At 37.3% G+C, this 25,547-nt stretch overlaps 1 protein-coding gene across 2 annotated transcripts; it reads left to right on the top strand.

The window, feature by feature from the left end:
* The first annotated feature begins 11 nt into the window (after positions 1 to 11).
* On the top strand, positions 12 to 9,122 carry LOC146683714 (uncharacterized). 2 transcript variants are annotated; one of them, XR_014917370.1, is made up of 3 exons: positions 261 to 7,696; positions 7,885 to 8,021; positions 8,108 to 9,122. XR_014917370.1 is itself a non-coding variant. In XM_085445194.1 (2 exons), exons 1-2 carry the CDS (start codon positions 217 to 219, stop codon positions 6,017 to 6,019), a joined length of 5,643 nt encoding a protein of 1,880 aa, XP_085301320.1. In that variant the 5' UTR covers positions 12 to 216; the 3' UTR covers positions 6,020 to 6,091. The 2 variants fall into 2 exon arrangements, 1 of the variants encoding a protein (XP_085301320.1); XM_085445194.1 differs by lacking the exons at positions 7,885 to 8,021; positions 8,108 to 9,122 and having other exon boundaries at positions 12 to 5,748; positions 5,909 to 6,091.
* Positions 9,123 to 25,547: the final 16,425 nt, after the last annotated feature.

Raw genomic sequence — 25,547 nt, 5'->3', positions numbered from 1 at the left:
AGCATCGCACCAAGCTGTACTTATGAGCTACAGCCCATCGAGTTTCACAGTGAAAACGCTGCTGACCAAAGAGATGCTAATCAAACCACCGAATACAGACAAACAGCTACAAGTGCACCAGCACCAGCTTTAAATGAACGTGTTCATGAATTAAACTCTGAAATATACACTGAGCAGACACGGAAACCTGTGACCAAAGATTTAACCAGTGAAGTAATGTCATCCAGAGTTGATTCTTCAAATGAGACCGCTGCTCCCAGAAAAAAACATCATCCTTCTGATTATTTTGAAAAGGAAACCTCTGCATCCTCTGTGAGAGAAACTCAGGTAACACCAGATTCTATTCCTCAGAATGATTCAAACAGTGCCTCCAGTTCAACTAAGATAACAGAGGAACTCTCAGATAAACTGCTGAAATATAGTAAACATGAAAGGCAAAAAATGAGGAGAAGATTATTGACCCAACAAAAGCTACCACAGAGAAAGGAAAATCAGAAGACGAAAGAAAGGCAGATGTACAGGTTTGATGAAAGCTTCAAGGCAAAGAAAAAAAACTCAGCTCGGAAGTCTGATGATCCTGATCACAGACAGAAAAGGATTCTGTACAGAAATGAACTGTATAAATTAAATGCTACCTATAACGAGAAAAAGAAAGAACATTTGAGAAAGATGTATAGAGAAAGTGCTGAAATTAGAGATAGAAAAAGAGAACGTGTCATAAGGACATATAAAGACAATCCCCTATTCAGAGATAAGCAGAAGGAACGTATAACAAGAAAATATAGAGAGTCTTCCATATTCAGAGATAAGCAGAAGGAGCGTATAAGAAGAATTTACAGAACTTGTGCTGGATTCAGAGAAAAACATAAAGCTTACATGAGGTCATATGTATATAACCTATATAAAGAAAGCGAAGAATTTAAAAAGAAAAAACGATTTTACATGACTAAGCGGTATGGAGAAGAGAAACAATTTCAGCAACAACACAAGGACAATATGAGAGAACGAATGAGAGTAAAATATTGGAACGGTTTTTCTTTCAGACAGATGCATAATATCAGATGTGCAATGAATATAAAACGGAAATATCGCCAGATGCATCGACCAGCTGAGAGTTTACAGTGTCATCCAGAGAACACTTTAATGAATGAGGCCATATCTCGTTTCAGATCAAACATTAAGTCAGCACCATCTTATGTTTGTACTGTTTGTCTAAAAGCTTCTTTTCCTAATCAGGTGAAAATCTGCAAAAGACAAAATTACTCAAAACACCAGACTGTAGCTCATCAGTGTCTAACTGGTAAATTTGTTCATGTGTGTGATGAAGCATGTCATGATCACTGCAGCTTTCCTGTTGAGAGAAAAAAAGAGTATATCTGTCACACGTGTCACAGTTCCCTCAAAAGTGGATGCATGCCCAGGCTTGCTGCTGTTAATGGTTTAGAACTGCAGGATATTCCAGCTGAACTTTGTGATCTCAACATTCTGGAGAGACATCTGATTGCCAAATGCATACCATTTGCTAAGATTATTCCTCTTCCAAAGGGGAGACAGAGACTCATACGTGGTAATGTGGTGTGTGTACCATCTGAAGTCCAACAAACAGTTGACTCTTTACCGAGGATCAGAAGCCAATCACAGATCATGAGGGTGAAATTGAAAAGACGACTGTGCTACAAAGGCCATCAGCTGTTCCAGACTGTCACCTGGTCTAAACTCATTCAAGCTCTGCGTAAACTGAAACAAATTCATCCACAGTACACAGATATTGTTATCAGAGATGATGCATTGCTTTGTGATCCAACGTTACCTGATGATGACAGCAGTGATGAAGCCAGCATGGCAAGTGATGATTATAATGAAGCAGATTTAATGGAAATTGACAACTATGAAAAAGATGCCCTTTTGTGTGAAAGTGAGTCTCAAAGTGACCAAGATATTAATATGCAATCCTGTGATGAACAACCAGAGGAACAAAATCCAGATGAACCAGAAAGTGATTTGAACAATGGAGGTTTTGCTCTAGAAAGTTGTCTGCAGCCTGTTGACATTTCAGAAGAGATTCTCTGTTTCACTGATAACACATATTGTGTGGCTCCTGCAGAAAGAAACAATCCTGTTAGCTTCTTCAGAACTCCTCATTTGGAAGCCATGGCATTTCCTGTGCAGTTTCCTACTGGTCAGAATACACTGGATGAAATGAGACGTCTCAAGCTCACACCGAGTGCATACTTCAAGTCAAGGCTTTTCAACATTGATGCAAGATTTGCTAAAGACACAAATTACCTGTTTTTCTCACAGTTTGTCACTGAAATACACTTGGCTAATTCCAGCATGACAATACAGCTAAGGAAAGGTAAAACTATGACGAAAGATGGACGCAAAATCACATCAGGAATGTTACAAAGTAAGACAGAAGTAGAGAAGCTGGTAAGAAATAAAGATGCAATCAGATTTATGCAGCCACTCAGAGGAACTCCAGCTTACTGGCAGAAAACTACCAGAGATCTATTCAGCATGGTTCGCCAAATAGGAACACCTCAGTTCTTTGTCACTTTCTCTGCTGCTGAGATGAGATGGCCTGAAGTGATTCAAGCAATAAAGAGACAGCAAGGTGAAGAGGTTGATTTTGAAGCCCTGGACTGGTCAGAAAAGTGTGAAATTCTAAGATCAAATCCAGTAACCACCATGCGAATGTTTGATAAACGTGTTGAGGCTTTGTTCAGAGATTTGCTTTTTTCTCCTGCACAGCCCCTTGGTGAGATCATTGATTACTTTTACAGAGTTGAGTTCCAGCACAGAGGTAGTCCACATATACACATGTTGCTGTGGATTCGAGAAAAGGTAGAAGCAGATGTGGATGATGACCAAACTGTCTGTGACTTTGTGGACAGATACATCTCAGCTCAACTCCCTGATCCAGAAAAACAACCTGAACTGCACAAAAAAGTCACTGAGCTACAAAAGCACAGCAAAAACCACACAAAGACATGCTTTAAGAGTGTGAACTCTGGTTGTAGATTTGGGTTTCCCAAACCACCAGCCACAAGAACAATGATTGTGAGACAGGATGAGGATTCAGACACTGAAGCTGCAAAAGCCAAACTCAGACCTTTGTTGAACCTGCTGAAGGAACCTGAAGCTGCTTCCCTCACCATAGAGCAGATTCTGTCACGATGCAACTTAACAATGAATGAGTATGAACAATGCCTCCAAGACATAAACAAGAAAACAGCTCTGATTCTGAAACGTGACCCAAATGAGTGTTGGATCAACAATTACAACCCAGACCTGCTTGAAGCCTGGAACTCTAATTTAGATGTCTCATTCATTTTGAATGCCTATTCATGTATAGAATACCTCTGTAAATATATAACAAAGAAAGAATCTGGCCTCTCTGAATACCTGAAGACAGTTATTGACAACTCTGATAAGAACACCGTCAATGAATGTGATGAAATGAGAGCTGTGATGCAAGCTTACTCAAAAAAGAGAGAAATCAGCGCACAGGAGTGTGTGACTCGAGTCTGTGGCCTAAAAATGAAAAAATGTTCCCGCAGTGTTGTATTTGTACCAACAGATGATAACCCAGTAAAAATGAGTCGGCCCATGAGCTTCCTGGAAAGCACAACACACGACAGTTGTAATATTTGGATGACAAGTTTGAGTGATAAATACAAATGCAGACCTGAGACCCCAGAATATGAGGAAATGTCACTGGCTGATTTTGCTGCCTTGTGCAGGTTGGTGAGTGGTCCAAATGAAGGAAAAGATGTGCTTCCTCTTCTAAACCAGCTTGGATTTGTACAAAGGCGAAAGAATGATAAACCAGCTATAATCAGATATTACCACTGTTCACAGGAAAAAGATCCTGAGCAATATTATGGTCGACTGTTGAGACTTTACCTTCCACACAGATCAGAGCAGGAACTGAAACCACAAGGGTTCCAAACCTATCAGTCCTTCTACAACTCAGGTTTTGTACGACTTCCATGTTCAGACCACAGTGAGTCTGTGAAAAGGGTTGTGAAAAGAAATAAAGACAAGTATGAGAAGAACTCTGAGGATATTGAGAGTGCACTGGAAGAGTTTGAACAAAATAGGGATGTTGTGATTGATGAATGGTGTAATCTTGCTCCTGAATCTGAAGTTGTGAGGCTGCAATGCGATGAGAATCTTCCTGAGAGACATTCTGATGATGAGAACGAACAGGAGAATGTCCCCGACTACAGTCGTCAGTCTGATGCTGTAACAAAGATCAGAGCCGTCAGAGAACAACCTGCAGTAGATCCAGCCGTGGTACGTGTAATGTATCAGAATCTGAACCAGAAGCAGGCCTGCGTGTTCTATGCCATAAGAGACTGGTGTACTCAGCGAGTTTGTGGTTTGAACCCAGATCCATTTTTCTTCTATATCAACGGTGGTGCAGGAACTGGAAAGTCACATCTGATTAAGTGTATTCATTCTGAAGCATCAAAGATCCTGAGCAGACTGCCTGCTAATGCAGAAGAAGCTGACATATCAAATCCAACTGTTTTACTGACTTCATTTACCGGTACAGCAGCTTTTTCTATCAGTGGCTCTACGTTACATTCTCTACTCAAACTACCCAGGAGTCTGAAACCACCCATTCAAGGACTTGGTAACCAACTGGATGAAGTCAGATCTGAGCTGATGAATGCTGAAATTATTGTTATTGATGAGATTTCAATGGTTTCAAAACCCCTTTTTGCTTATGTGGATGCAAGACTGAAACAAATCAAAGGCACTCAGAGACCTTTTGGTGGAATGTCAGTTTTAGCTGTTGGAGATTTTTACCAGCTGCCACCAGTGCGACAGTCTAAACCTCTCTGTGTTTACGATCCAGAACAGATTGACCTATGGCAGGAGCATTTTCAGATGATCACTCTAACCGAGATCATGCGTCAGAAAGATGATGTGGCCTTTGCAGAGATGCTGAACAGGATTAGAGTCAAAGAAAAGACAGATGAGCTTTCTCAGTGCGACAGAGATTTGTTGTCACAGGCTGTGACTGCACCAGAAGAATGTCCAACTGAGGTCTTACACATTTATGCCACCAACAAGAATGTGGAATCCCACAACACAGATACCCTGAAGAAGCTTCATTCAAACATCATAATCATCAATGCAGACGATTTCCAGAAGGATAAATGTACAGGCAGAATGGAACGAAGAGACAAACCATTTACAGGTGGGCGAAATGATTTACCTGACACTCTGAATGTTGCTGAAGGAGCTCGAGTCATGCTGACCAGAAACTTGGACACACTAAACGGTTTAGTCAACGGTGCTTTTGGTATACTGGTAAAGGTGGTGAGATCTGAAAATGATGGACACATAATTAAACTGGGGCTCAGGATGGACAACCGGCAGCCTATGAGACACAACCGCAGTGCTAATGCAGCATCTGATGATCTGGTTTACATTGAGAGAGCAGAGGAGAGTCTGAAGTTTAAAGGAGCGGTACGCAGACAGTTTCCTGTAAAGCTAGCATTCGCTTGCACAATTCACAAAACTCAGGGTCTTACAACACAGACAGCTGTAGTTTCAATGAAGAACATTTTTGAACCAGGTATGGCTTACGTTGCTCTCAGCAGGGTGACGTCTCTCAGTGGACTCTATTTGCAGGACTTGGATGAGAAAAAGATTTACGCCAATCCCGAGGTAACTGCAGCGCTCCAAACCATGAGCCAAGCCAGTGTTGAGGAAATGATGCCTCTTCTTCAGGTCAGAGAAACAGCCAGCAGACTTGACACTCTTACACTGATCCATCACAATACGGAGGGTTTGCCATCTCACATCAGTGACATCAAGAGTCATCATGAAATGTGTTTAGCAGATGTTTTGTGTCTCACTGAGTCTCACCTTCAAGGCTCCTTTGTTGCAGACAGTCTTCATTTGGACGGCTACACCATGTTCAAACGCAACAGACATGTGTCCTACACAAACTTTCCTCACATGGCCAGCAGAAGTGGTGGGGGAGTTGTTGTGTATTTGAGGAATCATTTTCAGGTTCAGGTAAAACAGTATCTGCATAATGTCACTGATCTTGAGTTTTTAGTGTTGAAGGTTCAGGCTCCATTCCCTGCACTCATTGCTGTTGTGTACAGACCCCCTGACTACAGTTTGACACCATTCATGCAAAACCTGGTAAGTCTTTTAGATTCACTTGAAATAATGGACTGTCACCCAATCATTGTGTGTGGAGATTTTAATGAGAACCAGTTGCAGAGTGGAAGAAAACAGATTCTGGAGCAGTTTCAGTCGAGAGGGTATTCACAGCTGATCACTTCTGCCACTACAGACAAGAACACCCTGCTTGACCTCATTTTTATTTCTCAGCCACAGAAATGTCTGTATTCAGGTGTTCTGAGATCATATTACAGTTACCACAACCCTGTCTTTTGTGTCCTGTCCTCGAGCCAATCATGAAGTCGTCTGGTGAGTTTTGAAACAATTACAGATCATGTTTGTTACAGAGTTTACTGATTGTAGAGCATGAAAAAGATTTTTCATTGAAAAAAGGGTCTTCCCTACTCTGTCTGTCAGAAGACCCTTTCTTATTGCAATGTTATTAATCATTTCACCAAATCATTGCTGAACTTCATGCAGAGCAGAGAACATCTGCTATCATGCACCTCTGATCTGAAATGTGCTGCAACATTTATTAAACCAACATCATTTCTTTTATTCTCATGTTTTAAATGACTAAATCTTTTTACTGTGACGTATGTAGCTCAACAAACGAGATCTTCCCCTCCAAGGGCTTGAAAATATGAAATAGTAAATAAATAAATCCCACATAAATGCAGGTATTTATTATGGCTCACATGAATAAATACAGACAATTATATTTTCTTGATTATAGTAGCTTTTGTAGAATCAAAAGTTTTTGTGATGAATGAGGTTTTGCTTATCATGTTTTACAGGTAAAAAATGTCAAAAGTTATAAACTATCTTTACGCTACCAGAGATGTCTATAATGATACATTATGTAGAGAAAAACATTAGTACAGCTTACAGAATATGTATAAAAACTGATTTAGAAGTAAATGGATAGTTTTCTGAAAGTTCCCGACTACAGTTTAACACCACCCACCCAGATCAGCCCCCAAGTGTCTATGTAATGCTGGTATGGTGTGTGAGTTTGACTTGGCCTTTATCCGGGTGGGTTTGGGTTTGGGTGGATAAAGGCCAAGTCAGAATTCTCTGAGCAGCTGGAAAAAGCTGCTAATAAACAAAGACATCAAAAAGTGTGGGCTTTAGGTGTAGCCCCCGCTTTCTGATGCACTAATTAGACTTAGTAACTGACACCCCATACCAGCATTACATAGACACTTGGGGGCTGAGCTGGGTGGGTGGTGTTATAAGCACGTGTTTTGTTAGATATATTTTTTCAGACACCATCTTCATGAACTGCTGAGCCAAACCTGATCCATCAGTGCTGGACTGCACAGATAACTACATGCCACAAGGAGACTGCTGTGTTATGAATTGCCATACCAGTGTGTCTTCAATGGAGAAGATGACACACCCATCACCTGACCTCCTGCCTGATCTGGAGACCATCATCATGCTGCCACACTACACACCTCTGAGACCATCAATGATGACTCATACTGAGGAAACTGTATTTCCTGTCAGAGATGCTCAGTGATCCTCAGAGCAGAGAGCGGTATGATTCTTTATCTTTGATTTTAAAAAAAAATGTCAGTGTTTTTTAATTCAATTAATTAATTTAAATCCTGTTTATTGCATAAATAATTCCACACTCAAATGATTATACTTGTTGACACTTTTTGAGTTTTAATTCACATTATGGATTACAAATCTATGCTTTTTCTACTCTGTCTCTCTGTGCAGGTATTGCTGTCTTCTGAGTTCTTCAGTGTTCCAACTGAGACATTCAAACCTCACTGCAGAGCTCATGTCTTTCCTCACCATCATGTGAGTGTGAGATTGCTCTGGATTCTGGTTATATGGCCTGCAGCACCTATAAGGTATTTCAACATTGTTCATTGTATAACTTATTTGTAGTTTTTAGGCCTTAACACAACTAAAATGTTCCTTTTTCTGTATTTTTTAGAATAAGCTCGTCCAGTGTGCCTGCATTCCAGCTTCACAGAAAAGAACATCAGACACCAGCGAGGGAGGATAAGAAAGACAGACACAACAACATTGTCATCCCCTATGTAGCCGGTGTATCAGAAAAACTCAGGAGAGTTTTCTCCAAATACGACATCCCAGTGTACTTCAGACCCAGTAACACACTCAGACAGAAACTGGTTCACCCGAAAGACAAAACTCCTAAACACAAACTTAACAATGTGGTGTACGCTGTACAGTGCAGCGAGGAATGCCCAGACTTCTACATCGGAGAGACCAAACAGCCACTTCACAAGCACATGGCACAACATAGAAGAGCCACCTCCACGGGACAAGACTCAGCAGTTCATCTGCATCTAAAGGACAAAGGTCAGTCTTTGAGGATGCCAATGTTCACATTTTGGACAGATGGAGGAGTGAAAGAAGCCATTTACGTCCACTGTGAGCGACCATCTTTAAACAGAGGCGGTGGTTTACGACACCAACTGTCTGCCATCTATAATCCAGTTTTGAGTTCCCTCCCCAGACACCGTAACGTCCACTCACATCCTGGGAGTGGGCGTGGGTGATTTCCTGACCTCGGGAAATCACATGATAGGGTGGGGCCAGGTTTCACAATGAGCTCACCCGAAACCCTGGCTGATTGGGACCCACACCCACTTTCACACCTTGGCTCATGTGATTAGGTAGAGGATCATCAGGGGGTTCTTTGTCCCTCTTTGGGGGGAAACTCCCACTGGGTTTAAATCTGGGACTCTCCACCATTGACCCTTAGAACTGAAGAAGCTTCTCGGATGAGAGGTGAAACGTCTTCAAGGAACTCAAAGAAGTCCAGACGCTTTTCTTTCCAAGCTCCTTAGACTTCACTTGTGTTAATTACATTTTATTTGTTGTTGTTTTCTTTTAGATTTATATGCAGTGATTGGATGTGGTGGAGCTTTGTTAACCGTGTGGAAAACATCTGTTTGTGATGATATTTACAATGAGGCTTTAAGGTGACAAAAACATGTTTGCAATTAACATATTTTTTCAGTTTTGTCTTTTGGATTTATGGTTAACATTCCTCTGTGACAGCAAATACTAAACTGGTCCAAGTAACCAGCATATCATTGGTCAAAGGCAAAAAGGACCACATGTCACACTAGCAATGAATTTTTGACTGTGTTTGTGTTAGTATAGAGTAGGTCTAACAGTGGTTTTCCACATCTGCTCTAATATATATAGATAATGGGTCAGACATATAAAGTCATTTTGAAAAGTTCATAAAGGTCATTTATATGTGTTCCTCTTTATCATTTTATATCAGGTCACACAGCTGACTTGAGTTTTGATCAGAGTAGAACCATAACATTCATGCTAATGGTTCTACTGTTTACAGTTACTTTATGATGGATTTCACCCTGGTCACAGCACTATGTGAAAAGCTGTTAGAGGTAAAGTTAAGCCAATTAATACATCATCATAAGTCACTCTCTAACGCAGGGCAGTGATTATTATTCACTGTAATTTATTCCACAACAATGTTCTTTATTTGATTCTTTAAATATGCACATCGATTGTTTAGCTCTGTGACTCTCCACACCTGAAATATATCACAATGTGGACTTCATTTCGACAGTATTTTGTAGATTGGTACCATATTTATCATCGAATCATCTTGTGCACTTATTAACTAAATGTTGTTTGTTTGTTTTTTTTGTTTGTTTGTTTGGGGGTTTTTTGTTGCCATTTTTACCTTTCACCAACTGTGTAAATTCTGCAATTTTACCTTGGTTTTGTTTCACATCAGTTTATCTGCTGGCTGGTATTCCTGTCTTCCTTCTCTCACCCCAACCGGTCGCAGCAGATGGCCGCCCCTCCCTGAGCCTGGTTCTGCTGGAGGTTTCTTCCTGTTAAAAGGGAGTTTTTCCTTCCCACTGTCGCCAAAGTGCTTGCTCATAGGGGGTCATATGTCATATGATTGTTGGGTTTTTCTCTGTATCTATGAAGCGCCTTAAGGCGACTTTTGTTGTGATTTGTTGCTATATAAATTGAATTGAATTGGTTTTCTTTCTTTTCTAATGTTTCTGGTCATTTTTCACAGTTAAACAAGTAACTTTGAGGTTACGTCATCGTTTTCAGCTGTTATCTGTATACATTTTTTTCCTAATAATTACATTTCTGCAAAATTATAGCAGTTCTGGTAAGTTGTAATATTTCTGCCAAGTTATTAATTTTTTAATAAATTATTACATTTCTGCTAAGTTGTAGCTTCTGGTAAACTACAACATTTCTGCTGAATTGTTATGTTTCTTCTAAGTTATTGCATTTCTGCTAAGTTATTACATTTTTGCTAACTTGATGTTCTTCTGCAAAGTTATTAAAATTTCAACAACTTTTTAAACACTGACTTTGATTTCTTCAGCTTCTTCAGCTATTTTCAACTATTTTCAGCAGACAGCTTCAGCTTTACAGTTTCCTCTAAGTGATTGCAGTTCTGCTAAGTTATTCCATTTTAGCAAAGTTCCTTTGCTTCTGCAAAGTTTTTACAATTTCTGCAACTTTTCAGCTTTATCAGCTACTTTTTGCATACAGCTTCAGCTTTAAGCATCCACACTGCATTTTCGCAGGAAATGCAAATTTTTCTAGTTATTATTATTCTGGGTGTTTCCGTACACTTTTCGCCGTTAAACTACTTCCACAATTTTCAGCCGATTTTCACCGTTCAAATTTTAAACTATTCAACTATTTTTGCTAATTTCTGCTATGATTTTTGCTATTTTTAACTATTATACTTTTTAAAATATTCCACTTTTTTCCTTTAATTTGTCCCATTGAAATGAATGGAAATCTTCCAAAATTCTGCTAAATTTTGCTTGTTTTTGAAACTTAACTACTTCCTCATACTTTCACCTAGAACAACCATTCAAACTTTAAAATGTTCACAAATTATTGGGCTATTCAGGTATGATTCAGCTTTTTCAAATCTTCTACTGTTTTACTTTTATGCCTCTTAAAGTTTTGAGTTGCAAAATTGTGATTTTTCACAAAATACATGCGTTGTTATGGTTGCTATGCTCTTGGCTTCCAGTGTGTCACTGAAGGTTTTGCAGTCTTCTCTTCATGTCCGAACAAATGTTTGCTACTTGCTCAATTTTCACTCAACTTCCACAAATTATACATCAAAACGTAGGTATTTTTGCTGGCTTTCAGAAAATGTCACCATCATTGTTGTGGGATTTATAGAATTTTTGCAAATCTCCTCAGACTAACACAAGGTCAGAAAACTCTCCATATAAAGTGAATGGAGAGCTTGTTCAAAATCACCGCTGGATTTCTGTAATGAGAGGCATATTCGAATCGTCATATCTCCTTAACGAAGCAAAGTTAAGACATGAGGCTTGTCCCCGAATATCTTCAGACACCCCTGACGCTCACAATTCAAGAATTTCTTTCTCACCTATTACCGTTCTGAAATGAGTTGGACTTGTTTGAGGGTAGGAAATTCGTCCTTCGCTCAGATTTCTTCAGATTTCAAACTGTGGAAATGAACCACTTTTTTCTCTCGTCATAACTTTTTGTTGGATTTCCACAGAGACCTGAAAATTTCCATGATTGTTCACCAAAGCCTGCTGTCTCTTACGGTGAAAGAATGATATCGATACTCCAAATAGATTTCGAGTTAGAAAGCGTTGTTTGAGGGCAAGTCAAGGCAGTTTTTGCTTCGCTCTACTCAGTTATGGTGCATTACAAGTCAAATATCTTTAATAATTCATATTGTAATGATAAATTGTAAACACTGGAAGATTCCCCCATCTCTTCTGAACAAAACGGTGTAAGAATGACCGTTCTAGCCCCTACGGTTTGGAAATTATGGTCATTTGTTTGAGGGGAGTCCTCACTATGAGAAATAGGCTGCAATAATCCTGTGCCTCTCTGTGCTGCGTGTGTAAAAAGAGGCACATGTTTTGGCGGGAAAAAGTACACAGGCTCTCTGATTGGTGGATTCAAATTCAGCAGCTCCCAGGCTGACCTAGAAACTTACTTCTCTCTCCCTGTGCATTTTTTTGCTGATTTTTTCATTTAACAAGTATATTTGAGGGACCCTCAGCATGTTCAGCATTTTTTCAGCTGTCCATTTTGCTTTTCCAATTTTTCTGTTTAACTTATTACTATTGTGCTAAATAATACTATTTCTGCTATTTTATAAGATTTGTGCCTATTATAGTATTTCTGCTAAATTACAATATTTCTGCTTTTTATACTATTTGTGCTAAAACATAGTATTTCTACTAAATGTAGTATTTATGCTTAATCATACTATTTCTGCTTTTTATGGGATTTGTGCCTAATATAGTATTTATGCTTTTTATAGGATTTTTGCTCAAACATAGTATTTCTACTAAATGTAGTGTTTATGCTTAAACATCCTATTTCTGCTTTTAATAGAATTTGTGCTTAATATAGTATTTCTGCTTTTTATAGAATTTGTGCTTAATATAGTATTTCTGCTTTTTATATGATTTGTGCTTAATATAGTATTTCTGCTTTTTATAGGATTTGTGCTTAATATAGTATTTCTGCTAAATTATAGTATTTCTGCTTTTTATAGGATTTGTGCTAAAACATAGTATTTCTACTAAATGTAGTATTTATGCTTAATCATAGTATTTCTATATATTTCTGCCTGGTCCCCAGGCAGCCAATCCTCTGTGAGGACTTAGACATTCAAATTTTCAAATCAGGTCCTGCACGGTTTCCCAGCCAATCATAAATGTGTCCTGAGGCATTCAAATTTGCATATTGGGGACTTCATGGCTTCTAAGCCAGCCAATCATATCTGAGGGCTGAGGAATTCAAATCCACAAATCAGGGCCTGCACAGCTTCCCAGCCAGCCAATCATGTATGTGGGCTCCAGGTATTCAAATTTGCATATTGGGGAATTCGTGGCTTCTAAGTCAACAAGTCATCCGTGTCATATATCTCTAAAAATTCATATTTTAATGATAAATTGTCAACACTTGAAGATTCCCCCATCTCTTCTGAACAAAACGGTGTAAGAATGACCGTTCTAGCCCCTACGGTTAGGAAATTACGGTCATTTGTTTGAGGGGAGTCGTCACTATGAGAAATAGACTGCAAAAATCCTGTGTCTCTCTGTGCTGCTGCGTGTGTAAACAGATGCACCTGTTTTGGTGGGGAAAAGTGCACAGCCTCTCTGATTGGTGGATTCAAATTCACCAGCTCCCAGGCTGACCTAGAAACTTACTTCTCTCTCCCTGTGTGTGTGTGTGTGTGTGTGTGTGTGTGTGTGTGTGTGTGTGTGTGTGACAGAGAGAGAGAGAGAGAGAGAGAGAGAGAGAGAGAAAGGCTTTTAATGGGATGATCTCATTCTAAGATTTAAATTCAATATATTTAGACTGGTTGACTGAATTGGATCTTGTGTGTGGGTCTCTCTGTGCATGTGTGTTTCCTCATGTGTACATATTTGTGATTGTGTGGCTGTAATAAATTTTTTTGCAGATTTTTGTCATTTAACAAGTATATTTGAGGGACCCTCAGCATGTTCAGCATTTTTTCAGCTGTCCATTTTGCTTTTCCAATTTTTCTGTTTAACTTATTACTATTGTGCTAAATCATACTATTTCTGCTATTTTATAAGATTTGTGCCTAATATACTATTTCTGCTTTTATAGGATTTGTGCTTAATATAGTATTTCTGCTAAATGTAGTATTTATGCTTAATTATACTACTTCAGGTTTTCATAGTATTTGTGCTTAATATAGTATTTCTGCTAAATTTAGTATTTCTGATTAATTATAGTTTTTCTACTAAATCATAGTACAGTATTTCTGCTTTTTATGGGATTTGTGCTAAAACAAAGTATTTCTACTAAATGTAGTATTTATGCTTAATCATACCATTTCTGCTTTTTATAGGATTTGTGCTTAATATAGTATTTCTGCTAAATTATAGTATTTCTGCCAAATTATAATATTTGTGCTAAAACATAGTCTCAATTTAAAATTACAATATTCATAGTTCATCACAGTGTCTCTGGTAAATCACAATATTTCTGCTCTGTTGTACTATTTTTCTAAATCATAGTGTTTCTGTAATGTTTAAGTATTTTTGGCTAAATATATTCTTTCTGTTATCTTATACTATTTCTCCTAAATTCTTGTATTTTTGAGAAGTTATCATGTTTCTGGTAAGTTACAATATTTCTGCTAAATTCTGCTATGCTATTGTATTTCTGCCAAGTATTATGTTTCCTCTAAGATATTGCAGTTCTGCTAAGTTATTCCATTTTAGCAAACTTCTTTTGCTTCTGCAAAGTTTTTACAATTTCTGCAACTTTTCAGCTTTTTCAGCTACTTTTTGCATACAGCTTCAGCTTTAAGCATCCACACTGCATTTTCGCAGGAAATGCAAATTTTTCTAGTTATTATTATATTTTATTTTTCCGTACGTTTTTTCAAAGCCTACTCCTTCAAAACCGTTCAACTTAGAAAAACCATTCAAACATCGTTAGATTCCTATTATTTTGGACATGACTGCTTCTAATTTTCTCATTTTTAACATTTATATTTTTAATTTTATTCAACTTTATTCAACAAAAAATTATAATGTATTTCAATGGGGAGACCCTTCAAATCCTCATTCAACTTACTCATTTTTAAACTCTTACTACTTCCACATACATTGACATAGAGCCACCATTCAAACTTTAAAACGAAGACAAGACATTCAACTATTCAACTTGTATTTATCTTTTCAATATCTATTATACTTTTTCTTCAGTTCCAGTTTAAGTTTCATGATGTTTTTTCACCCGTTTCAAAATTTATAATGGGTGTGTATGGGACGGAATGTTGGAGCTAGAGTGAGACAGCTCAACTGCTAGAGTGAGAGGAGCAAAAAAATTAATCTTAAAATCTTTTTTAAAACTGCTGCTGTGTTCGCAGCGTTTGCTCTACAGGTATGATTTTACCCTCAAAACGTAGCCATGGCTGTCCTCTTTCATCCAATGTGTTTACTATTGTCCTAGGTGTTATGGTTCTTTCATAAATGTCACCAATGCACAGCCTCCTCCCTCCAACTCTTCCATAGACTCTAATGTTAAAATGGCTCAGAAGGTTCGTTTGAAAATCAGAAGAGCATGGTGTCTTTCCACTGTCACCACGTCCATATAATAAACTCCACAGACATGAAAACTGAGAATTTGGTAGACTAGACATTGCTGTCGCTCACAGTGAAAGAATTTTGTCAATACGACTTTTACTTTTCATTTGGGAGCGATTTGTTTCGGCCTGACTTTTCTGTTCATTTTAAGCAGCAAAAGTGAGGTGCATGTCTGTGTGCGTGTGTATGGAGCCATTGGGTGCGGTCACTATAGCAACCAGGCTCCCACCTGCCTGCTTAACGAGCTCTCTCTCTCTCTCTCTCTCTCTCTCTGCCAAGATTTATCTTAAACACTTCTCTTTCAACTGCTGCTGTGTCCACAGTGTTAAAGCCATCATTTTACCCTCAAAACGTCGCCATCGTTGTTCTTTTTCCAACATCTTGTCTTTCAAAGCTCAGAGATGTAAACTTTTTAAACTGTGTGGGTCCAAGTGGAGGGATCACATTTTAGTCATTCAGTGATTCAAAGAATATGACCTTTTAATATTCTTTCAGATGTTTTCTGACTCTAAATGTTCTTTTCTCATTTCTTAGGTTTTTCTAATTTACAATTAAAACATTTTCAGCTTTTTTCCAACTTCTTCTTCTGTGTAACCTTCAGCTTTTAGCAGTTCAGCACTTTTGTTTTCAGGTTAAATTCGGGTTTTTTTTTTTAATCTCATTCAAAATTTTTAACTTAAATTCAGTAATTATTTCATTTCAATGCATACATTCAGATTCAAGCATTCACACTGCAGTTTCTTCAGAAAATGCACTTTCTAGTTATTATATTTTATCTATTCCGTACGTTTTTTGTAATCCTACTCCTTCAAAACCATTCAACTTAGAAAAACCATTCAAACACCGTTAGATTCCTATTCTTTTGGACAACACTGCTTCTATTTTTCTCATTTTTAACATTTATATTTTTAATTTTATTCAACTTTATTCAACAAAAATTTCCCATGTATTTCAATGGGGAGACCCTTCAAATTCTCATTCAATTTACTCATTTTTAAACTCTTACTACTTCCACATACATTGACATAGAGCCACCATTCAAACTTTAAAACGAAGACAAGACATTCAACTATTCAACTTGTATTTATCTTTTCAATATCTATTATACTTTTTCTTCAGTTCCAGTTTAAGTTTCATGATGTTTTTTCACCCGTTTCAGAGTTTATAATGGGTGTGTATGGGACGGAATGTTGGGGCTAGAGTGAGGCAGCTCAACTGCTAGAGTGAGAGGAGCAAAAAAATTAATCTTAAAATCTTTTTTAAAACTGCTGCTGTGTCCGCAGCGTTTGCTCTACAGGTATGATTTTACCCTCAAAATGTAGCCATCGCTGTCCTCTTTCATCCAATGTGTTTACTATTGTCCTAGGTGTTATGGTTCTTTCGTAAATGTCACCAATGCACAGCCTCCTCCCTCCAACTGTTCCATAGACTCTAATGTTAAAATGGCTCAGAAGGTTCGTTTGAAAATCAGAAGAGCATGGTGTCTTTCCACTGTCACCACGTCCATATAATAAACTCCACAGGCATGAAAACTGAGAATTCAGTAGACTAGAAGCTGCTGTCGCTCACGGTGAAAGAATTTTGTCAATACGACTTTTACTTTTCATTTGGGAACGATTTGTTTCGGCCTGACTTTTCTGTTCATTTTAAGCAGCAAAAGTGAGGCGCATGTCTGTGTCCGTGTGTATGGAGCCATTGGGTGCGGTCACTATAGCAACCAGGCTCACACCTGCCTGCTTAACGAGCTCTCTCTGCCACTCTGCCAAGATTCATCTTAAACACTTCTCTTTCAACTGCTGCTGTGTCCACAGTGTCACAGCCATCATTTTACCCTCAAAACGTCGCCATCGTTGTTCTTTTTCCAACATCTTGTCTTTCAAAGCTCAGAGATGTAAACTTTTTAAACTGTGTGGGTCCAAGTGGAGGGATCACATTTGAGTCATTCAGTGATTCAAAGAATATGACCTTTTAATATTCTTTCAGATGTTTTCTGACTCTAAATGTTCTTTTCTCATTTCTTAGGTTTTTCTAATTTACAATTAAAACATTTTCAGCTTTTTTCCAACTTCTTCTTCTGTGTAACCTTCAGCTTTTAGCAGTTCAGCACTTTTGTTTTCAGGTTAAATTCGGGGTTTTTTTTTTATCTCATTCAAAATTTTTAACTTAAATTCAGTAATTATTTCATTTCAATGCATACATTCAGATTCAAGCATTCACACTGCAGTTTCTTCAGAAAATGCACTTTCTAGTTAGTGTGAATGCTTGAAAAGCATTCACAGTATTGTTCTTCTAATCTTTATTATTATTATATTTTATTATTTTTCCGTACGTTTTTTGAAAGCCTACTCCTTCAAAACCGTTCAACTTAGAAAAACCATTCAAACACCGTTAGATTCCTATTCTTTTGGACAACATTGCTTCTATTTTTCTCATTTTTAACATTTATATTTTTAATTTTATTCAACTTTTTTCAACAAAAATTTATAATGTATTTCAATGGGGAGACCCTTCAAATTCTCATTCAACTTCCTCCTCTTTAAACTGTATCTACTTCCACATACATTGACATAGAGCCACCATTCAAACTTTAAAACGAAGACAAGACATTCAACTATTCAACTTGTATTTATCTTTTCAATATCTATTATACTTTTTCTTCAGTTCCAGTTTAAGTTTCATGATGTTTTTTCACCCGTTTCAAAGTTTATAATGGGTGTGTATGGGACGGAATGTTGGGGCTAGAGTGAGACAGCTCAACTGCTAGAGTGAGAGGAGCAAAAAAATTAATCTTAAAATCTTTTTTAAAACTGCTGCTGTGTCCGCAGCGTTTGCTCTACAGGTATGATTTTACCCTCAAAACGTAGCCATGGCTGTCCTCTTTCATCCAATGTGTTTACTATTGTCCTAGGTGTTACGGTTCTTTCATAAATGTCACCAATGCACAGCCTCCTCCCTCCAACTCTTCCATAGACTCTAATGTTAAAATGGCTCAGAAGGTTCGTTTGAAAATCAGAAGAGCATGGTGTCTTTACACTGTCACCACGTCCATATAATAAACTCCACAGGCATGAAAACTGAGAATTTGGTAGACTAGACATGGCTGTCGCTCACGGTGAAAGAATTTTGTCAATACGACTTTTACTTTTCATTTGGGAACGATTTGTTTCGGCCTGACTTTTCTGTTCATTTTAAGCAGCAAAAGTGAGGCGCATGTCTGTGTCCGTGTGTATGGAGCCATTGGGTGCGGTCACTATAGCAACCAGGCTCACACCTGCCTGCTTAACGAGCTCTCTCTGCCACTCTGCCAAAATTAATCTTAAACACTTCTCTTTCAACTGCTGCTGTGTCCACAGTGTTAAAGCCATCATTTTACCCTCAAATTGTCGCCATTATTGTTCTCTTTCCAACACCGTATCTATCAAAGCTCAGGCATTTAAACTTTTTAAACTGTGTGGATCAAAGTGGAGGGATCACATTTGAGTCATTCAGTGATTCAAAGAATATGACCTTTTGATATTCATTCAGATGTTTTCTGACTCTAAATGTTCTTTTCTCATTTCTTAGGGTTTTCTAATTTACATTTAAAACATTTTCAGTTTTTTTCCAACTCCTTCTTCTGTGTAACCTTCAGCTTTTAGCAGTTCAGCACCTTTGTTTTCAGGTTAAATTCGTTTTTTTTTGTTTTTTTTTTAATCTCATTCAATATTTTTAACTCAAAATTCAGCAATTAATTCATTTCAGTGCATACATTCAGATTCAAGCATTCACACTGCAGTTTCTTCAGAAAATGCACTTTCTAGTTAGTGTGAATGCTTGAAAAGCATTCACAGTATTGTTATTCGAATCTTTATTATTAGTGTGAATGCTTGAAAAGCATTCACAGTATTGTTCTTCTAATCTTTATTATTATATTTTATTATTTTTCCGTACGTTTTTTGAAAGCCTACTCCTTCAAAACCGTTCAACTTAGAAAAACCATTCAAACATCGTTAGATTCCTATTATTTTGGACATGACTGCTTCTATTTTTCTCATTTTTAACATTTATATTTTTAATTTTATTCAACTTTATTCAACAAAAATTTCCCATGTATTTCAATGGGGAGACCCTTCAAATTCTCATTCAACTTACTCATTTTTAAACTCTTACTACTTCAACATACGTTCACATAGAGCCACCATTCAAACTTTAAAACGAAGACAAGACATTCAACTATTCAACTTGTATTTATCTTTTCAATATCTATTATACTTTTTCTTCAGTTCCAGTTTAAGTTTCATGATGTTTTTTCACCCGTTTCAGAGTTTATAATGGGTGTGTATGGGACGGAATGTTGGGGCTAGAGTGAGGCAGCTCAACTGCTAGAGTGAGAGGAGCAAAAAAATTAATCTTAAAATCTTTTTTAAAACTGCTGCTGTGTCCGCAGCGTTTGCTCTACAGGTATGATTTTACCCTCAAAACGTAGCCATCGCTGTCCTCTTTCATCCAATGTGTTTACTATTGTCCTAGGTGTTATGGTTCTTTCGTAAATGTCACCAATGCACAGCCTCCTCCCTCCAACTCTTCCATAGACTCTAATGTTAAAACGGCTAAGAAGGTTGGTTTGAAAATCCGAAGAGCATGGTGTTTTTACACTGTCACCACGTCCATATAATAAACTCCACAGACATGAAAACTGAGAATTAGGTAGACTAGAAGCTGCTGCCGCTCACGGTGAAAGAATTTTGTCAATACGACTTTTACTTTTCATTTGGGAACGATTTGTTTCGGCCTGACTTTTCTGTTCATTTTAAGCAGCAAAAGTGAGGCGCATGTCTGTGTACGTGTGTATGGAGCCATTGGGTGCGGTCACTATAGCAACCAGGCTCACACCTGCCTGCTTAACGAGCTCTGCCTGCCACTGTGCCAAGATTCATCTTAAGCACTTCTCTTTCAACTGCTGCTGTGTCCACAGTGTTAAAGCCATCATTTTACCCTCAAAACGTCGCCATCGTTGTTCTTTTTCCAACATCTTGTCTTTCAAAGCTCAGAGATGTAAACTTTTTAAACTGTGTGGGTCCAAGTGGAGGGATCACATTTTAGTCATTCAGTGATTCAAAGAATATGACCTTTTAATAGTCTTTCATATGTTTTCTGACTCTAAAAGTTCTTTTCTCATTTCTTAGGTTTTTCTAATTTACAATTAAAACATTTTCAGCTTTTTTCCAACTTCTTCTTCTGTGTAACCTTCAGCTTTTAGCAGTTCAGCACTTTTGTTTTCAGGTTAAATTCGGGTTTTTTTTTTATCTCATTCAAGATTTTTAACTTAAATTCAGTAATTAATTCATTTCAGTGCATACATTCAGATTCAAGCATTCACACTGCAGTTTCTTCAGAAAATGCACTTTCTAGTTAGTGTGAATGCTTGAAAAGCATTCACAGTATTGTTCTTCTAATCTTTATTATTATATTTTATTATTATTATCTATTCCGTACGTTTTTTGAAAGCCAACTCCTTCAAAACCGTTCAACTTAGAAAAACCATTCAAACACCGTTAGATTCCTATTCTTTTGGACAACATTGCTTCTATTTTTCTCATTTTTAACATTTATATTTTTAATTTTATTCAACTTTTTTCAACAAAAATTTATAATGTATTTCAATGGGGAGACCCTTCAAATTCTCATTCAACTTCATCCTCTTTAAACTGTATCTACTTCCACATACATTGACATAGAGCCACCATTCAAACTTTAAAACGAAGACAAGACATTCAACTATTCAACTTGTATTTATCTTTTCAATATCTATTATACTTTTTCTTCAGTTCCAGTTTAAGTTTCATGATGTTTTTTCACCCGTTTCAGAGTTTATAATGGGTGTGTATGGGACGGAATGTTGGGGCTAGAGTGAGGCAGCTCAACTGCTAGAGTGAGAGGAGCAAAAAAATTAATCTTAAAATCTTTTTTAAAACTGCTGCTGTGTCCGCAGCGTTTGCTCTACAGGTATGATTTTACCCTCAAAATGTAGCCATCGCTGTCCTCTTTCATCCAATGTGTTTACTATTGTACTAGGTGTTATGGTTCTTTCATAAATGTCACCAATGCACAGCCTCCTCCCTCCAACTCTTCCATAGACTCTAATGTTAAAATCGCTCAGAAGGTTGGTTTGAAAATCAGAAGAGCATGGTGTCTTTCCACTGTCACCATGTCCATATAATAAACTCCACAGGCATGAAAACTGAGAATTCAGTAGACTAGAAGCTGCTGTCGCTCACGGTGAAATAATTTTGTCAATACGACTTTTACTTTTCATTTGGGAACGATTTGTTTCGGCCTGACTTTTCTGTTCATTTTAAGCAGCAAAAGTGAGGCGCATGTCTGTGTACGTGTGTATGGAGCCATTGGGTGCGGTCACTATAGCAACCAGGCTCACACCTGCCTGCTTAACGAGCTCTGCCTGCCACTGTACCAAGATTCATCTTAAGCACTTCTCTTTCAACTGCTGCTGTGTCCACAGTGTTACAGCCATCATTTTACCCTCAAATTGTCGCCATTATTGTTCTCTTTCCAACACCGTGTCTTTCAAAGCTCAGGCATTTAAACTTTTTAAACCGTGTGGATCAAAGTGGAGGGATCACATTTTCTTCATTCAGTGATTCAAAGAATATGACCTTTTAATATTCATTCAGATGTTTTCTGACTCTAAATGTTCTTTTCTCATTTCTTAGGGTTTTCTAATTTACATTTAAAGCATTTTCAGCTTTTTTCCAACTTCTTCTTCTGTGTAACCTTCAGCTTTTAGCAGTTCAGCACCTTTGTTTTCAGGTTAAATTTGATTTTTTGATTTTTTTTTAAATTTCATTCAATATTTTTAACTCAAAATTCAGCAATTAATTCATTTCAGTGCATACATTCAGATTCAAGCATTCACACTGCAGTTTCTTCAGAAAATGCACTTTCTAGTTAGTGTGAATGCTTGAAAAGCATTCACAGTATTGTTATTCGAATCTTTATTATTATTATTATTATTATATTTTATCTATTCCGTACGTTTTTTGTAATCCTACTCCTTCAAAACCGTTCAACTTAGAAAAACCATTCAAACACCGTTAGATTCCTATTCTTTTGGACAACACTGCTTCTATTTTTCATATTTTTAACATTTATATTTTTAATTTTATTCAACTTTATTCAACAAAAATTTATAATGTATTTCAATGGGGAGACCCTTCAAATCCTCATTCAACTTACTCATTTTTAAACTCTTACTACTTCCACATACATTGACATAGAGCCACCATTCAAACGTTAAAACGAAGACAAGACATTCAACTATTCAACTTGTATTTATCTTTTCAATATCTATTATACTTTTTCTTCAGTTCCAGTTTAAGTTTCATGATGTTTTTTCAGCCGTTTCAGAGTTTATAATGGGTGTGTATGGGACGGAATGTTGGGGCTAGAGTGAGGCAGCTCAACTGCTAGAGTGAGAGGAGCAAAAAAATTAATCTTAAAATCTTTTTTAAAACTGCTGCTGTGTCCACAGCGTTTGCTCTACAGGTATGATTTTACCCTCAAAACGTAGCCATGGCTGTCCTCTTTCATCCAATGTGTTTACTATTGTACTAGGTGTTATGGTTCTTTCATAAATGTCACCAATGCACAGCCTCCTCCCTCCAACTCTTCCATAGACTCTAATGTTAAAATGGGTCAGAAGGTTCGTTTGAAAATCAGAAGAGCATGGTGTCTTTACACTGTCACCACGTCCATATAATAAACTCCACAGGCATGAAAACTGAGAATTAGGTAGACTAGACATGGCTGTCGCTCACGGTGAAAGAATTTTGTCAATACGACATGTACTTTTCATTTGGGAAGAATTTGTTTGGGCCTGACTTTTCTGTTCATTTTAAGCAGCAAAAGTGAGGTGCATGTCTGTGTACGTGTGTATGGAGCCATTGGGTGCGGTCACTATAGCAACCAGGCTCACACCTGCCTGCTTAATGAGCTCTGCCTGCCACTCTGCCAAGATTCATCTTAAGCACTTCTCTTTCAACTGCTGCTGTGTCCACAGTGTTACAGCCATCATTTTACCCTCAAATTGTCGCCATTATTGTTCTCTTTCCAACACCGTGTCTTTCAAAGCTCAGGCATTTAAACTTTTTAAACTGTGTGGATCAAAGTGGAGGGATCACATGAGTCATTCAGTGATTCAAAGAATATGACCTTTTAATATTCATTCAGATGTTTTCTGACTCTAAATGTTCTTTTCTCATTTCTTAGGGTTTTCTAATTTACATTTAAAACATTTTCAGTTTTTTTCCAACTCCTTCTTCTGTGTAACCTTCAGCTTTTAGCAGTTCAGCACCTTTGTTTTCAGGTTAAATTCGGGTTTTTTTTTGTTTTTTTTTTATCTCATTCAATATTTTTAACTCAAAATTCAGCAATTAATTCATTTCAGTGCATACATTCAGATTCAAGCATTCACACTGCAGTTTCTTCAGAAAATGCACTTTCTAGTTATTATTATTATTATATTTTATCTATTCCGTACGTTTTTTGTAATCCTACTCCTTCAAAACCGTTCAACTTAGAAAAACCATTCAAACACCGTTAGATTCCTATTCTTTTGGACAACACTGCTTCTATTTTTCATATTTTTAACATTTATATTTTTAATTTTATTCAACTTTATTCAACAAAAATTTATAATGTATTTCAATGGGGAGACCCTTCAAATCCTCATTCAACTTACTCATTTTTAAACTCTTACTACTTCCACATACATTGACATAGAGCCACCATTCAAACTTTAAAACGAAGACAAGACATTCAACTATTCAACTTGTATTTATCTTTTCAATATCTATTATACTTTTTCTTCAGTTCCAGTTTAAGTTTCATGATGTTTTTTCACCCGTTTCAGAGTTTATAATGGGTGTGTATGGGACGGAATGTTGGGGCTAGAGTGAGGCAGCTCAACTGCTAGAGTGAGAGAAGCAAAAAAATTAATCTTAAAATCTTTTTTAAAACTGCTGCTGTGTCCGCAGCGTTTGCTCTACAGGTATGATTTTACCCTCAAAACGTAGCCATCGCTGTCCTCTTTCATCCAATGTGTTTACTATTGTCCTAGGTGTTATGGTTCTTTCGTAAATGTCACCAATGCACAGCCTCCTCCCTCCAACTCTTCCATAGACTCTAATGTTAAAACGGCTCAGAAGGTTGGTTTGAAAATCAGAAGAGCATGGTGTTTTTACACTGTCACCACGTCCATATAATAAACTCCACAGGCATGAAAACTGAGAATTAGGTAGACTAGACATTGCTGCCGCTCACGGTGAAAGAATTTTGTCAATACGACTTTTACTTTTCATTTGGGAACGATTTGTTTCGGCCTGACTTTTCTGTTCATTTTAAGGAGCAAAAGTGAGGTGCATGTCTGTGTACGTGTGTATGGAGCCATTGGGTGCAGTCACTATAGCAACCAGGCTCACACCTGCCTGCTTAACGAGCTCTGCCTGCCACTGTACCAAGATTCATCTTAAACACTTCTCTTTCAACTGCTGCTGTGTCCACAGTGTTACAGCCATCATTTTACCCTCAAAATGTCGCCATTATTGTTCTCTTTCCAAGACAGTGTCTTTCAAAGCTCAGGCATTTAAACTTTTTAAACTGTGTGGATCAAAGTGGAGGGATCACATTTTCTTCATTCAGTGATTCAAAGAATATGACCTTTTAATATTCATTCAGATGTTTTTTGACTCTAAATGTTCTTTTCTCATTTCTTAGGGTTTTCTAATTTACATTTAAAACATTTTCAGCTTTTTTCCAACTTCTTCTTCTGTGTAACCTTCAGCTTTTAGCAGTTCAGCACCTTTGTTTTCAGGTTAAATTCGTTTTTTTTTTTGTTTTTTTTATCTCATTCAATATTTTTAACTCAAAATTCAGCAATTAATTCATTTCAGTGCATACATTCAGATTCAAGCATTCACACTGCAGTTTCTTCAGAAAATGCACTTTCTAGTTATTAGTGTGAATGCTTGAAAAGCATTCACAGTATTGTTCTTCTAATCTTTATTAGTGTGAATGCTTGAAAAGCATTCACAGTATTGTTCTTCTAATCTTTATTATTATATTTTCTTATTCCGTACGTTTTTTGAAAGCCTACTCCTTCAAAACCGTTCAACTTAGAAAAACCATTCAAACACCGTTAGATTCCTATTATTTTGGACATGACTGCTTCTACTTTTCTCATTTTTAACATTTATATTT

The sequence above is a fragment of the Copadichromis virginalis genome, linkage group LG22 (genome assembly GCF_057382275.1).
Source record: "Copadichromis virginalis isolate Kocher_CV1m ecotype Utaka linkage group LG22, C_Virginalis_male_GT1.1, whole genome shotgun sequence".
Lineage (NCBI taxonomy): Eukaryota > Metazoa > Chordata > Actinopteri > Cichliformes > Cichlidae > Copadichromis > Copadichromis virginalis.
The sequence above is the reverse complement of the archived record's forward strand: the minus strand, read 5'-3'. Positions and strand labels throughout refer to the sequence as shown.

Bases quoted from the DNA above. Each gene is read 5' to 3' on its own strand.
- LOC146683714 (XM_085445194.1), top strand. From the start codon at position 217: ATGTCATCCAGAGTTGATTCTTCAAATGAGACCGCTGCTCCCAGAAAA. The intron at 5,749-5,908 runs GTCAGAGAAACA...CCTTTGTTGCAG, and splicing joins AAATGATGCCTCTTCTTCAG to ACAGTCTTCATTTGGACGGC.